A 17,351-nucleotide genomic window follows, 5' to 3' on the forward strand; every position below is an offset into this window, starting at 1 on the left:
CATTTACCCTATCTTTCCTTATATCCCTCGTATAATGAGGTGACAATTCCACTATGGGAACTACAATTGCATGACTGGTTCAGGTCCATAACAACCAGGTCCCCATGGACGTATGCTTGTGATCACTGGATCAGTTATACACAACCAGATTATTGCTATGCTTAGACATCCCATTTCCCCACCCCCGCTCTCGAAGACCTCCCTCCAGCCTCCTGGTGCAGGCTGGCCAATTCCCAACCCCACTATCACCCTGGAGACACTACCTGCCCTCCTGAGCTCGAAGGAAGCCCCAGATGTCCAGGCCGTCCTCAGTTAAGGTTCCTGTCTGAATAACAAGAGGAAACTGTGAGAGTTTGGAGAGAAGGGAGAAGGGATGGGAAGGTGGGATGATTTAACAAGGGCCCATTCAATCGTTTAGGCCGGTGAAGTTTTCCTTATAGTCGTATGGTACGGAAACAGGCCCTAAAGTACCGAGTCCATACCAATCACCTATTTATACTGATTCCATTCTATTCTTTGCACAGACTCTACCCCTCGCTCACACATTGGGGGGCATTTAATTCACAGACCCTGGGACGTCACTGGAAACCTATGCAGTCACAGGGAGAACGTGCAAACTCCACACAGGGACACACAAACACATATCTTCATACACACATCCCAGTTTTGGAAGTTGGGATCAAACCCTGGTCTCTGAGGTAGTGGCTCAACCCACAGTACCCTTACAACTGAGAGATGTGAAGTGGTTTGGCCCTCGTCCCTTCGCCACGGTGTCACGGGGTCCATTCTTCCCCCCACCCCCCAACCCCCGATCCGCTGAGACACTAACCTTGTCAAAGCAGACCAGGTTCAGCTGGCCGCACATGTTAATGCGCTGGGGGCTGATAGAGTAGATCCTCATCTTCTTCAGCCGGTTCTGTGCGTACATGATGCCCGCAGTCATGGCAGCCGGGAGTGCTGGGGGGACCGTGATGGTGATAATGTCCAGAGCCTCGATGATGATGCGCTCTGTCTCTTCCTAGGACCCAAAGGTAGGAGCGGTCAGCGTCCCCAATCTCCCTCCATCCCTGTCTCCAAGTGCTCCCTCCTCCCCCTCTCCATCCCTCATCCCTCCAACCTCCCCCTCTCCATCCCTCAACCCTCCAACCTCCCCTCTCCATCCCTCTACCCTCCAACCTCCCCCTCTCCATCCCTCAACTCTCCAACCTCCCCCTCTCCATCCCCCAACCCTCCAACCTCCCCCCTCCATCCCTCACCCCTCCAACCTCCCCCTCCATCCCTCACCCCTCCAACCTCCCCCTCCATCCCTCAACCTTCCAACCTCCCCCTCTCCATCCCTCATCCCAACCTCTCTCTCTCCATCCCTCACCCCTCCAACCTCCCCCTCCATCCCTCAACCTTCCAACCTCCCCCTCTCCATCCCTCACCCCTCTAACCTCCCCCTCTCCATCCCTCAACCCTCCAACCTCCCCCTCTCCATCCCTCACCCCTCCAACCTCTCCCTCTCCATCCCTCAACCATCCAACCTCCCCCCTCCATCCCTCACCCCTCCAACCTCCCCCCTCCATCCCTCAACCCTCCAACCTCCCCTCTCAATCCCTCACCCATCCAACCTCCCCTCTCATCCCTCAACCCTCCAACCTCCCCATCCCTCAACACTTCAACCTCCCCTCTCCATCCCTCACCCCTCCAACCTCCCCCTCTCCATCCCTCAAACCTCCAACTTCCACCTCTCCATCCCTCAACCCTCCAACCCCCTCTCCATCCCTCAACCTTCCAACCTCCCCCTCTCCATCCCTCAACCCTCCAACCTCCCCCTCTCCATCCCTCATCCATCCAACCTCCCCCCTCCATCTCTCAACCTTCCAACCTCCCCTCTCCATTACTCAACCGTCCAACCTCCTCCTCTCCATCCCTCAAACCTCCAACCTCCTCCTCTCCATCCCTCAACCCTCCAACCTCCCCCTCTCCATCCCTCAACCCTCCAACCTCCCCCTCCATCCCTCAACCTTCCAACCTCCCCTCTCCATTCCTCAACCTTCGAACCTCCCTCTCCATCCCTCACCCCTCCAACCTCCTCCTCTCCATCCCTCACCCCTCCAACCTCCCCCTGTCCATCCCTCAACCCTCCAACCTCCCCCTCTCCATCCCTCAACCCTCCAACCTCCCCCTCTCCATCCCTCACCCATCCAACCTCCCCCTCTCCATCCCTCACCCATCCAACCTCCCCTCTCCATCTCTCAACCCTCCAACCTCCTCTCTCCATCCCTCAACCCTCCAACCTCCCCCTCCATCCCTCATCCATCCAACCTCCCCCCTCCATCCCTCAACCTTCCAACCTCCCCTCTCCATTCCTCAACCTTCGAACCTCCCTCTCCATCCCTCACCCCTCCAACCTCCCCCTCTCCATCCCTCACCCCTCCAACCTCCCCCTCTCCATCCCTCAACCCTCCAACCTCCCCCTCTCCATCCCTCACCCATCCAACCTCCCCTCTCCATCTCTCAACCCTCCAACCTCCCCCTCTCCATCCCTCACCCATCCAACCTCCCCTCTCCATCCCTCAACCCTCCAACCTCCCCCTCTCCATCCCTCACCCCTCCAACCTCCCCCTCCATCCCTCAACCCTCCAGCCACCCCCTCTCCATCCCTTAACCCTCCCCCTCCATCCCTCAACCTTCCAACCTCCCCCTCTCCATCCCTCAAACCTCCAACCTCCCCCTCTCCATCCCTCAACCCTCCAACCTCCCCCTCCATCCCTCATCCCTCCAACCACCCCTCTCCCCCTCCATCCTCCAATCACTCTTCTCCTCCCTGAACCCTCCAAGCACTCCCTCCCTCAACCCTCCACCCCAGAGAGCATGCAATCTACACACACACACACAAAAACACAAACACATACACACACATCCCCACCCCGCCAGAGGCCAGGATTGATAAAGTGTCTTCACTGTGCCATGTTCCTGGGGATATCACGTGATTTCCAGTGGACACCATGCCTGTCAGCTCCAAGGCAACAGGGGTAGTGGTTCTCCCCAGTTAACTAGGGCCATGGAGTGAGCAACTCTTCCCACCCCAGGCTTGCTGTCCCTTGATCGGGGGAAGGGGGGGAGGCTACGCACCCCCAGCAGGCTGCTCCTCACGATGCTGAAGACTACACCGATCCCAGCCACACACACCAGGCAGAGCAGGAAGCGGTAGGCATCCCGGTACAGCTTGAAGTCAGTCGGCTTTGGGTACAGGATCGAGCAAACCAGCTGCCCCTTCAAAGTGTAGAAACCTGCAGGAGGGGAGCAAGGAAAGGTGCAGGTTTCAGAGGCTGAGGGAAGCCCAGGGTGTTCCTGACATTTGAGGATGCGGTCACTTAGAGGGGGAGAGACTGCCATCTTCGTGGGCTGTGAACACCCCACCCCAACCTCCATCCTCTCCAGCTTCCTTTTCCTGCCACCTGTACAGCCAGCAGCTATTACTCCACCAATCCACTAATAATCACCATCACTCTCTCTACCCCTGTCAAATCTCCCTCTCACCCTGACATCCTCTCTCTCTCCCTCACCATACCTCATTCTCTATCCCAAACCCCTCACTCTCCTCACCCTTTCCCCGAACTCCTTACTCTCTCCCCCAACCCTCTTCTGCACTCTCCCCTTGATCCCCTCCCACATGTTCCTACCCCAAACTCCTGCTCTCTTCCACACCCCTGGTCTCCTTGCTCTCTCTCACCCCTGACCCCCCTTGCTCCCAACCCCCCCCCCCAACTCCCTACTCTCTCCCCTTCCCTCCTCCGTTCCCTGCCCCGCTACCTGTGCGGACAACGACGGCTTTCACCGGCTCTCCGGCGTAAAACCGGGTCTGGACCACAGCTGTTCCGCAGAAGAGCGTGTGGCGCTTGTGGTTTTCCGGGTTGTACACCTCCTCCTGCACAGTTCCCCCGCTCCTGGAAGGGTTTGGGAGGCTGGTCTTCAGGACGGGCACACTTTCCCCTGAGAATGGGAAATGAGAGTTAAATGGACACTTCTGAGAAGGATATGGAGAAGAGGATTTACCAGGTGTAATGAGGAGATGTAGAACAAACTTGGGTTGTCCCCTTGGGAGCTTCAGAAACCTGCATGGGGAGCAACTTCAAAAGGCAATGCCTCAAAAAGACAGCATCCAACATTAAAGACCCCCACTACCCAGGACATGCCCTCTTCTCATTACTACCATCCGGGAGGAGGGATAGGAGACTGGAGACACACATTCAACGTTTCATTGCTGAATGGTCCACGAACACCACCTCACTGTTTTGTACTCCGTTTGCACTACTTATTTATTTTGTATAACATTTCTTATTGTAATTTATAGTATATTTTATATATTGCACGTGGCCAAATGGTTAAGGCATTGGACTAGCCACCTGAAGGTCATGAGTTCGAGCCCCAGCCGAGGCAGCATGTTGTGTCCTTGAGCAAGGCACTTAATCACACATTGCTCTGCGACGACACCGGTGTCAAGCTGTATGGGTCCTAATGCCCTTCCCTTGGACAACATCGGTGTTGTGGAGAAGGCGAATGCAATGCTGGCATTCATTTCTAGAGGAATAGAGTATAGGAGCAGGGATGTGATGTTGAGGCTCTATAAGGCACTGGTGAGACCTCACTTGGAGTACTGTGGGCAGTTTTGGTCTCCTTATTTAAGAAGGGACGTGCTGACGTTGGAGAGGGTACAGAGAAGATTCACTAGAATGATTCCGGGAATGAGAGGGTTAACATATGAGGAACGTTTGTCCGCTCTTGGACTCTATTCCTTGGAGTTTAGAAGAATGAGGGGAGACCTCATAGAAACATTTCGAATGTTCAAAGGCATGGACAGAGTGGATGTGGCAAAGTTGTTTCCCATGATGGGGGAGTCTAGTAGAGAGGGCATGACTTCAGGATTGAAGGGCGCCCTTTCAGAACAGAAACGCGAAAAAATTTTTTTAGTCAGAGGGTGGTGAATCTATGGAATTTGTTGCCACGGGCGGCAGTGGAGGCCAAGTCATTGGGTGTATTTAAGGCAGAGATTGATAGGTATCTGAGTAGCCAGGGCATCAAAGGTTATGGTGAGAAGGCGGGGCAGTGGGACTAAATAGGATAAAATGGATCAGCTCATGATAAAATGGCGGAGCAGACTCGATTTGTCTTATGGTCTTATGGTCTTACAGCATGGGCAACTGCTGGTGTTCCATACAACCTTGTCCAGGCCTGCACCCTGGAGAGTGAAGACTTTCCAGGCGCAGATCCATGGTCTCGCAAGACTAACGGACGCCTTTATACATTGCACTGTACTACTGCCACATAACAACAAATTTCACCATACATGCCAGTGATAGGTGGCAGGGTGGAGATACATCTCTATCAAAGGAGGTGTAAGGCGTTCATTCTCTCTGCCAGCCTGCAGGTCACCCTTGGGCAAGGTGTAGCACCTGCTTAGCCCCCGATCAGGGTCACATGAACCCAGGGGAGGAGGTGGTGGATGGTTGTATGAGCAGTTGGTACATATCACGTGCAGGTTATGTGACCACTGACAGTGGGCAGACAATCTCTGAAGAGTATTGATAATGGCTGGAAGGGTTGGGGGCGGGGGGGGGGTTACCCGTCTTGTAAAGACAGTGCCCAGGAGAAGGCAATGGTAATTTGCCAAAAACAGTCATGATCATGGAAAGCCCATGATCACCCATGTCATATGAGATGGCATGTAATGAATGAATGAGCATGTCAGTGGTAGTAAAACTGATTCTGATAGAAGTCAGAAGATTACGTAGAGCAGACAGCCGGTATTTCTAATACCAGGGTTATAGGGTGGAACGGAACAGAAGCACAGTTGTCAGCATAATGCTTTACAGCAACAGCGACTCAGGTTCAAATCCTATTACTGTTTGTAAGGAGTTTGTACGTTCTCCCCATAACAGCGCTGGTTTCCTCTGGGTGCTCCGGTTTCCTCCCTCAGTGCAAAGACGTACCGGCTTGTGGGTTAATTGGTGACTGTAAGTTGTCCCGTGATTAGGCAAGGATTAAATCAGGAATTGCCGGGCGGTGTGGTTCAAAGGGCAGAAGGGCCTATACTGCACTGTATCTCAAAAAACAACCAAAAAAGGACTTAATACGGACACCACGTGAGACGGGGTAAGTTCAAAGCAGATGTGTAGGGCAATATTTTTTCCCTTTTTTTAAAAAAACACAAGAGTGGTAGGTACCTGGAATGTGCCACCGGGAATAGTGGTGGAGACAAATACGATGGAAAGATTTTACACAGGAGCTTGAATATGCAGAATGAATATGGAGTGTTGTGTGCAGAAGGGTCTGTTCCTGCACGGTTCTGAAATCTGTTGCTATATCACAACAGCGGCAAAACATGTCCATCCATCGTCTAGCAACTCCAGCCCTGAAGAAAGCTGTCAAATACCAGATACTGTCTGTTGTGACAGACAGCGCTTGGTAAGTGCACTCTGTACACTTGCACGTGGCAGGGGTTTCTTCTTTTATGTTACTGCTAAGGTTAGAATAAAATGGTTTCTTTGTTCTGATAACTGCTGAGAAAGTGCTTCTCTCTCTCTCGCAGCTTGGTTGGGTATAATTACTGATAAGAGAATTGTATTCATTTGCTAACCAATTGGGATAGATGTTACTCTTTCTTGTGTGTCTGTAAGCTGTTGTTTTCGCGGGGCTTTGGGACAGAGGGCGGATGGGGACAGAGAGAGGAGATGCAATGCTGTAAGCTGGGCGACGGGACGGACCCCGAGCGGGAGACCAAGGCCCAGGGTTTTCAGGAGGAGATGGAGACAGACTCACGTGGAGTGTCTGGTCAACCAACATGGTTGGTCCCAGGCGGTGGGTCGAAGAGGTCAGAGATCTCAGACGAACCCCCAGATGTAGTCCCCCGGTAAGCCTCAGGCTCGCTCAGCTTGCTTTCGTCTAGGGGAAGCAGCCTTCGGCCCTGCCAAACTGGGTAATCAAGTTTGTGTGGATGCTGTGTGATGTACCTCACCCCGCCAAATAACAGACAATACACCATATGCGATTAATTGATTACACTTTATAGATCTTACTGGAACTATGTAATTAATAGAGATAAAATATAAAAGGAAAGTAAAAGGCGCCAAACTTATCAAAGTTCAACCACTTCGTGCACAACAGTTGGAGCTCAATTAACAGAGTTTTCTTTCCACCATTCAATCCCCTCCGACCTCTTCGACCCGCCGTCTGGGACCAACAACGGTGGTCGACCAGACACTCTACATGAGTCTGTCTCCGTCTCCTCCTGAAAACCCTGGGCCTTGGATTCCCGTTTGGGGTCCATCCCGTCACCCAGCTTATAGCATCGCGTCTCCTCTCTCTGTCCCCATCCGCCCTCTGCCCCAAAGCCCTGCGAAAACAATAGCTTACAGACACACAAGAAAGAGTAACATCTATCCCAATTGGTTAACAAATGAATACTTCTCTTATCAGTAATTATACCCAACCAAGCTGCGAGAGAGAGAGAAGCACTTTCTCAGCAGTTATCAGAACAAAGAAACCATTTTATTCTAACCTTACCAGTAACATAAAAGAAGAAACCACACACACACACACACGCACACACCACACACACACGTGTCATTCTGCTGACATCCTTGTGCTTAGTGTACACACTTCTATGGGGTGTCCTTGTTTCCTGAATATCTGTGAAGCGTAAGAATTTCAGGTTGTGTACAATTGGTTTTCTGGTGCCTTTTCCGCTATACATGGTGGACTATACCATTTCTTTAGTAATCAGGATGTGTAAATGTGTATATATTGTTTGCATAATGTACTTAAGATAGATACTTATGTTTATTTTGTAATATTATTGCAACTACATTGTGGGGTAAATCATATTCTAATTCATGTGTAGCCTTAAGTTAACTTTGAGGGTAATTAAAGATGGTATGTCCTGGTTGCCAAAAAAACAAACAAACAAACAAGCAGGGTGGATCACTGTCAGTGGGAGAGACAGAGATTGAGCTGGCAGGAGTCCACACTGGTCCAATAGTATATAGCTATAATTATGTTTTCTGATAGATACCTTTTTGTAAATAAATTGGCAGTTTTCTTTTTGCTACTTTTGCTGAGTTTTGTAAGTTTGATTCTTAACACCCTTGCACAAAAGCAGTAAGCGACTCCAGCCATTTCTTTTGCTTTGGTCATAACCCCCGTTTCGTGTGTTGCGTTGCATTTGGAATTTCCACAGGGAAGAGGCCATTTGGCCCACTGAGCCCCGTCAGCTCTCTGAACACACAATCCAATAGTCCCACTTCCTTACCATTTCTGTAACACCACACATTTCCTTACAGCTTAGGAGGCTGATCAGCCCATCAAATCCATGTCCGCTTACAGAGCAATCCATTCCCCACTTCTATTGTAAACCAGGGGCTCCTAAACTTTGTTATGCCATGCACCCTACCATTAACTGAGGGGGTCTGTGGTTGGGAACGCTAGCTCCAAACTGTTCTCCCTGTACTTGTATCAGTTCACCTCGAGTCTACCACACACTGGGGGAGGGGCAATTTACAGTCGCCAGTTAACCCACTGACCCCCGCACGCTGTTGGGACGTGGGAAGAAACTGGAGTCCACGGGGGAAACCCTTGCAGTCACAGAGAGAATGTGTAACTCCATACATACGCAGAGTGCTGGAGATCACGGAAGAACTGGGTTGCAGGTGCTCTGTTGGCTGCCCCAGAACCTGGATTGATGCACAATGGAAACAAATTCCATAAAACCACACAGAAGCAGAATTAGGCCATTCAACCCATCCTTTCCAAATACTTAACCAATTCTCTTTCCTCTGCCGCAGCCCAGATCGGACAAACAGTTCACCTTTTCCATTGGACTACATCATCATCACTATGAGGCGTGGGCAATCGTGTGCTACCACCTATCTTTAATCTGAGAAGTTCTAATAAGCTCTTTAAAACTTTTGCCTGTCCATCCCTTGACGTAATGGTATGTGCTGGCGACCATGATATTTCCTTCCATCAATGTTTCCCATCACTGCAAGACGTTCGAGTTTCTCTCTCCTCATTGAACTACATACAATTGATTGTAAATCTTCCCCAGTCTGGTGAACCATTGTTCTGTGACTGGTGAAGGTTTCTTCAAACTCACCAACAACGCTTAACTCTTTAACAATCCCTGACCCAGAGAGAACTCCATCTGCTGTTTTGTTCTCCCCAACAACTGATGCCACACATCTCTGTGGTTCCCAATGGAGGATCCGGAACTAGACACTATGTTCCACCTGAGGCTTAATCAACCTTTCAAACAGGTGTAACCCTCTCACCATAGGCTCATACTGAGTTAGCTGTTACTGTGAATCCAACCTAACAGCAACATAACTCTAAACAATGAGAAATAAACACACCGAGGATAAATACAATTCAGTTAAACACAACACATAAAACTTTGAATGTTCCTATAAGAGAAAGCAATACCGTTTCTTGTAATGATTGCTGACACACCCACACAAATTTACTGTTCACTAGGAAGCAATAATTTAACTCACACCACTATAAACTTAGATTGAAATTATATTGACAACATATTTTAAACTGTAACAAACAAAATAAATATTAGTCTATAATGTGCACATAATCATTGGAACTCATTGTTGCGTAATCAATCCAATTTGCTTCACTTCATTTACTCACGGTACTGAAAGGGTTCTACACTGAAGGGCCTGTCCCAGAAAAAAACATCCACGCAACCTCCATGGAAAAGGCATTGAACTTTCTCCAACACTGTGTGCTAACTGGCTAGCTAAAAGTTATTTGTACATCTGCTGTGAGACGATAGCATGTATCAGCATCTTTTAACAGCTGTATCTGTCCTTCTAAGTGGGTTCTTGAGTGTTTCACCATGTTCTTCTACAATGTTCATTATTCATTTCCATTTTCTTCCTTTTCCCTTGTTCAATTCCATGCTCTCTCTCGAAAATGGCTCCCCATTCTTTTTCCTATGCTCTCTCTAGAATGTTCCCAAGACAAATCTCACTGGCCAATTCAACAAGCCTAACTTATCAATCATCTGAATTACTTGATTGTAAAATACAATACCCAACAGCATAACTGTAGCAATAAAATAAAGTAACTATTCCCCTCTCACTGGCAGAATCAGTGTGGTGTGGCGCATGCTCTGAATGCTTGGCCTTTATATACTTCTCAATTAGCTAATTAGCCATCATTACGGAAACTCAATTGAGACATAGGGATGGGGGCGTCTCGTCGCTGACTGGTTGCGTGGCGAACTATGTGTGCTAACTTGAATTTTGTCCGCATTGCTTATAAATGGGACACGTCGACCTCAATTCCGTTTCTAAGCCGATGTGGACAAAATTCTAGACAACACAGAGTTTACCATCAACCAATCAGCGATGACAACCCCTCGCCCCCTCCCTACGTCACAACTGCGTTGCAGTAATAACAGCCAATCAACTGAATGATAAGTATGTAAAGGCCAAGCATTCAGAGCACACAACACAAGTGGACAATGTACTGATGATGCCTCCTCGTGTGTTAATGAAACATTTGCAAATAGATTGCCAAGATCAGAGAACAACTCAACCCAATCATGTCAAGGATGTCAGAGCTACCTGTCCTGTTCCACATCAACACCTCCTATGGCATCTCAGGAGCAGCACCTCATCACTTGGGTTGAGGAGCAGAGTCAACCTGAGTCAGGGAGCTGTGGACACAGCTCAGCACATCACAGGAATGTGGCCTCCCCTCTATGGACTCCATCAACATGCCTTACCACCTTGGTAAAGGGACCATCATAATCAATGACCCAAACCACACTAGATATTCTCCTTTCCCCTCTCCCACTGGGCAGCAGATACAAAACCCTGAGAGTATGTACTAGCAGGGTGAAGGACAGCTTTTACCCCACTGTTAACAGACTATTAAATGATTCCCTCAGCAGGGTCTCCCAACATGAGGTCCACAGACCCCTCGGTTAATGGTAAGACTCTATGGCATAAGGAAAGGTTGGAAACACCTGCCCTAGGTAGATAAGATGGACTCTTGTCCTCACAATCTATCTTATGATTTTGCACTTTGTTGTTTACCAGCATTGTTCTTTCTCTGTAACTTATTGTGAACTTCAGAAAGGATAGTACTTGGGAACACACACTTGTCCTCATAGAGGGGTCAGAAGTGGAAAGAGTGAGCAACTTCAAGTTCCTGGGTGTCAATCTGAGGATCTAAAATATTGATGGAACTACAAGAAAGGCATGATAGTGGCTATATTTAATTAGGAATTTGAGAAGATTTGGTATGTCACCAAAGACGCTTGTAAATTTCTACAGATGTACTGGGGACAGCATTCTGACTGGCTGCATCACCGTCTGGTATTGGGGAGGGGGTGGTCTACTGCACAGAATCGAAATAAGCTGTGGAGAGTTGTAAGCTTAGTCAGCTCCAACATGGGCACTATCCCCCATAGTATCTAGGACATCTTCAAGGAGCGATGTCTCAAAAAGGCACCGCCCATCATTAAGGACCCCTAACACCCAGGACATGCCCTCTTCTCATTGTTACCATCAGAAAGGAGGTACAGGAGCCTGAAGGCACATACTCAGTGATTCTTCCTCTCTGCCATCTGATTTCTGAATGGACATTGAACCCATGAACATCACCTCACCACCTCTGAATTTCTATTTTTGCACAATGTATTAACTAATTAATATATAAACTTACTGTGATTCACTGTTTTTTCTCTATTATTATGAATTGCATTATACAAATTTCACGACATATGTTGGTGATATTAAACCTGATTCCAATTCTGTTAACTGTAACACTTTATTCTGCATTCTTATTACTCTACCTCAATGCCAATCAACTGAATGATAAGTATATAAAGGCCAAGCATTGCACTGTGTAACACGACCATAAGATATAGGAGCAGAATTAGGCCATTTCCCCCATTGAGTCCACTTCACCATTGCTGAACCATTTCACCTCTAAGCCTCAATCTCCTGTCTTCTCTGTATCCTCTCATGCCCTGACCAATCAAGAATCTATCAACCTCTGCCTTCACAGCCGCTGGTGGCAACGAATTCCACAGGTTCACCACTAATGATCTGATCTGTTTGAAGAGTGTGCAAGACAAGATTTTCACTGTACCTTGGTACAAGTGACAATAATAAGCTAAACCAAATATAACCAACAAAAAAAGCCATTGTTACAGAAGCATTAAAATCAATCTCTATGGTGGTGACACAGAGAAACTTCCTTGAAACAGGCCCCTACACCAGACAGAGTGACACTGGTATCAAACCCCACCCCCAGCAGAGTAACATGGGAATGAAGCTCACCAGTTAGCAGGCTCTCATTGACAACACAAGTTCCACTGATCAGCACCGCATCACAGGGCATCATCAAGCCATTGGTCGGGATGTGAATGACATCACCAGGTACCAGATCAGTAGAGAATATTTCCTCGGTGACTGGGGAAAAGAATAAAATTTAGTAATTCACCCTGATCACAGTGACAAAATGAAAATGGGAGGAGAGGGAAGAGATGGGGGTGGGGGAAGAGTAGAGAGGAGGCAGAAGGGGGGGCACAGGGGGAGAGCAGGGAGGTGGGGAGAGGCAATAAGAGGGGCAGCAGAGATGGGAGAAGGGGCAGAGGAAGTGACGTAGTTACGAGGTTGACAGTGTGCAAGGCGCAGACTCACCATTGTTATCGCGGTAAACCCTCAGACGTACCACATTGTGAGCTGCCACCATGTCGTGTAACAGTGTGTATTGCTAAGGAGGCAAATGAAAGAGGATGAGAGGTCTAGCAGGAAGTCCAGGCTGAGTTCCTGATGGCCACACCGTGACAGAGATCACTTACCTTTTTCACAAAGTACAGAGTGACACAGATGGAAAGGAGAGACATGATGACAATGGCAGATGCATACAGGTAGTATTCATCGAAGGACCAGAGGATCACACTGAAGACTTGGAAAACATGGAATGGATTCAGCACCTAGAGAGTGGAAAACCAGGAAAATTAAAAGGGAAGTGCTTCAGTACAGTCTGCAATTCTGCCTTTCCGTCTCTACTTTCTGAGGAGGCTGAAAAGAGCTGGACTATGCACATCAATACTCCTGACCTTCTACAGATGTGTAGTAAAGAGCATTCTATCATGCTGCTTCACTGCATGGCAGAAACTGCACTGTGGCAGACAGGAAGGCTCTACAACCTTGTACTCAGAAAATTGATTGTGGATTTCAGAAAGGGTAAGACAAGGGAACACACTTCAGTGCTCATAGAGGGAAAACCAGAAGTGAAGAGGGTGAGCAATTTCAAGTTCCTGTGTGTCAGTATCCCTGAGGATCTATCCTGGGCCAAACATATCAATGCAGCTACAAAGAATATAGCATGACAGCAGCTATATTTCATTAAGAGTTTGAGGAGATTTACACACTTACACATTTCTGCAGATGTGCCATGGAAAGCATTCTAACCAGCTACATCACTGATATGGGGGGTGGGGCTACTGCACAGGATCAAAATAAATTGCAAAAAGTTGTAAACTTAGTCAGCCCCCTCATGGGCACTAGTCTCCATAGTATACAGGACACTTTCAAGGAGCAATACCTCAAAAAAAAGCAGCATCCATCATTAAGGACCCCCATCAGGGGAAATTTTCTCCAAGAGAGGGAATTTCTAGAATGCCTACGAGATGGCTTTTTAGAGCAGCTCGTGGTTGAACCAACTAGGGGATCCGCTATTCTAGATTGGGTGTTGTGCAATGAACCGGAAATGATTAGAGAGCTTAGGTAAAAGAACTCTTAGGGAAGTGATCATAATATGATCAAATTTGCACTGAAATTTGAGAAGGAGAAGCTAAAGTCAGATGTATCAGTATTACAGTGGAGTAAAGAAATTACAGAGGCATGAGTGAGGAGTTGGCCAGAACTGATTGGAAAAGAACACTGGCAGGGATGATGGCAGAACAGCAAAGACTGGAATTTCTGGAAGCAATTCAGAAGGCATAGGATATATACAGCCTAATGAGGAAGAGTTATTCTAAAAGAAAGATGACATAACTGTGACCAACAAGAAAAATCAAAGCCAAAGAGAAGGTATATAATAGAGCAAAAATTAGTGGGGAGTTAGAGGATTGGGGGGGCTTTTAAAAACCAACAGAAGGCAACTAAAAAAGTCATTAAGAAGGTAAAGATGGAATACGAAAGTAAGCTAACCAATAATATTAAAAAGGATACCAAAAGTTTCATATTCAGATACATAAAGTGTAAAAGAGAGGCAAGAGTGTTTATCGGACCGCTGGAAAATGATGCTGGAGAGGTAGTAATGGGGGTCAACAAAATGACAGATGAACTGAATAAATATTTAGCATCAGTCTTCAGCATTATGGCCCCTCCTCCTCCTTCCCCAATCCCATCTCCCTCTCTCACCTCATCTCCTTACTTGCCCATCACCTTCATCTGGTACTCCTCCCCTTTCCCTTCTTCTATGGCCTTCTGTCCTCTCCTATCAGATCCCCCCTTCTCCAGCCCTTCATCTCTTTCACTAATTGACTTCCCAGTTCTTTACCCCACCCCTTCCTGTCTCCCAATTTCATGTATCACCTACTACCTTGAATTTTTTCTTCCCTCCCCCCCCACCTTTTTACTCTGACTTCCCATCTTTTTTCTCCAGTCTCAATGAAGGGTCTCGGCCCGAAACGTCAACTGTTTACTCCTTCCCATAGGTGCTGCTTGGTCTGCTGAGTTCTTCTATTATTTTGTTACTAGCAGTATGGTGGAAGTTTCCAGACATTTCAAAAGATCCCTGATACACAGGTAGATTAGGTGGCAAAGTAAGCAATAAGATATAAGAGCAGAATTAGGCTATTTGGTCCATCGAGTCAGTTCCACCCCATTCTCCTGCCTTCTCCCTGTAACCTTTGATGCCCTATCAACCTCCACTTTCAATTATATTCAAGTTTATTGTCATTTAACTATATACATGCAAATAACATATAACCATATAATTTACATGTGTGGCGCATGGCCAAGTGGTTAGGGTGTTGGGCTCATGATCTGAAGGTCGTGGGTTTGAGTCTCGACCAAGGCAGCGTGTTGTGTCTTTGAGCAAGGCGCTTAACCTCACACTGCTCCAATCCACCCAGCTGAAAAATGGGTACCGGCAAATGCTGGGGGTTAACCTCGCGATAGACTGGCGTCCTATCCGGGGGGAGTCTCGTACTCTCAGTCGCTTCACACCACAGAAACTGGCATAAGCACCAGCCTGATGGGCCACAAGGCCCGGGCCAAACTTTAACTTTAAATATAATTTATATAGAAACGAGACAGTGTTCCTTCGTACCAGAGTGCAAAGCACAGTAGTGCTCATAACATATAATTTATGATGCTATAGATAAAACCTACAAATAAATCACACATAAATAACAAAGTGCATTAATTTTAAATATTAGAAAGGTACTGAACAGATTAACCAGTGACACTTCACATATGATGCAGCCAGGAATTCCGAAGCCCAATGGCCTGGGGTAAGAAATTGTTTCTCACCCTAACCATTCTTCTTTTTATGCATCATAGTCTTTTGCCTGATGGTAGAAAGTTAAAGAGGATGCTGGATGGATGGGTAGGATCCTTGATAATACTAAGGGCCCTGCATATGCGGCACTCCTGTTAAATGTCTCTGATGGATGGTAGGGAGATCCCTATGATCCTCTCAGCTGTTCTCAGAGTCCTTTGTAGGGACTTCCAGTCCAATGCTCAACTGCTCCCATACCAGATGGAGAAGCAACTTGTCAGGATGCTCACAATGGCACTCCTGTAAAATGCAGTTAAGATGGGATGGGTGAATGGGGGAGCCTTGCTTCTCTCAATCTTCTTAGAAAGTGAAGACACTGCTGTGACTTCTTGTTCAGGGAGGTGATATTAAGGGACCAGATGAGGTCATTTGTAGGTCCCAGGAGCTTGACGCACTTAACTCTCAATACAGAGGAGCCAAATATTTACATAGGGGGTTGGTTTGTCTGACGTTCAGGCTTAGGTTGGTCTTCTCACACCAATCCACCAGCTCTGCCCTTCCTCTCTATCTTCCAACTCATCATTGTTCTTGATAAGGCCAACAGCTGTTTTGTCATCCGCAAACTTGTTGACACGGTTTCAGCTGGACGCTGCAACACAGTCATACATCAGCAGTGTAAACAGCAGCGGGCTGACCACACAGCATTGGGGGGGGGGGCACCAGTGCTCATCATAATGGGGCGAGAGATGTTGCTGCCCACACGGACTTCCAGTATCCAATTGCAGACGGAGGTGTTGAGACCCAGCGAGGACAGTTTCCCCACCAGTTTCTGGGGTATTATGGTGTCACCAAACTGAAGTCTATAGACAGCAGTCTGGTATATGATACCCCATTTTCCAGGTAGGACAGGACAGAGTGGATAGCAGAGGCTATTGCATCATCAGTGGATCGATTTGAGTGATAAGTGAACTGGAAAGGGTTCAGTGTAGCTGGGGGAAAGGTTTTAATGTGCCCCATGACCAGCTGCTTAAGGTATTTCGTAATGGTTGATTTTAATGCTACTGGACGATAATCATTGGGTCCTGCCTTAAATGACTTAGCCTCCACAGCCATCTGTGGCAACACATTCCACTGATTCACCAGCCTTTAGCTAAAGAAATTGCTCCTCCTCTCTGTTCTAAAGGGATGTCCTTCTATTCTGAGGGTGTGCCCTCTGGTCCTAGATTCTCCCACTACAGGAAACATCCTCTCCATGTCCACTCTATCGAGGCCTTTAAAATATGGTAACATGAAGTATACAAGATACCGGACATAAGATTTAATGTAAGAGCAGAGAGATTATGGTACAACTTTGTTGGAATCGGTTGTGTTTTTATACTTTTTATTAGGTATTAATTAATTATCATTGAAAAAAGATCATTGAATAATCCACAGTTTTTTAACTGATGTAATATGTATTTTTAACAATTTGCATCTTTACCGAACTCGTGTATTTTTCCACAGAATGTGACAGCTCGTCCCTACTTACTGGCAGAAGGCGGTACAGCAATTACATATAGCTTTTCATTTTTTTTTAAATTGGCCAAGTATTAGCACATTATATACACGTTACAATTGTGTAGCCTCTTATTTTTTTATATATATATAATTTTTATTGAGTTTTCAAAGTGATACATGAGAAAAAAAAATCTACCCTCCCCCCCCCCAATACGTACTCCTACCTAAAAAGAAAAGAAGAAAGAAAAAGGAACCGCCTGAATATTGGAAGGTTTGCACATGCTCCATGGGATAAAAATAAATTTAATATATATTTGTTACTTTCCCCC

The 17,351-nt window shown here is 47.2% G+C and overlaps 1 protein-coding gene across 2 annotated transcripts in view; it reads right to left on the bottom strand.

The window, feature by feature from the left end:
- LOC140197829 (polyamine-transporting ATPase 13A3-like) overlaps positions 1–17,351 on the bottom strand; it is a 129,278-nt gene that overhangs the window by 62,226 nt on the left and 49,701 nt on the right. For both annotated transcript variants that reach the window (XM_072258305.1, XM_072258304.1), the window contains exons 8-14: positions 12,872–13,006; positions 12,711–12,783; positions 12,348–12,479; positions 3,802–3,981; positions 3,121–3,278; positions 830–1,018; positions 264–325 (exon numbers count right to left, since the gene is read on the bottom strand). In XM_072258305.1, coding sequence (XP_072114406.1) covers positions 264–325; positions 830–1,018; positions 3,121–3,278; positions 3,802–3,981; positions 12,348–12,479; positions 12,711–12,783; positions 12,872–13,006 — 929 coding nt within the window. The remainder of the gene's footprint in view (positions 1–263; positions 326–829; positions 1,019–3,120; positions 3,279–3,801; positions 3,982–12,347; positions 12,480–12,710; positions 12,784–12,871; positions 13,007–17,351) is intronic.

Source organism: Mobula birostris, chromosome 5 (assembly GCF_030028105.1).
Source record: "Mobula birostris isolate sMobBir1 chromosome 5, sMobBir1.hap1, whole genome shotgun sequence".
Lineage (NCBI taxonomy): Eukaryota > Metazoa > Chordata > Chondrichthyes > Myliobatiformes > Myliobatidae > Mobula > Mobula birostris.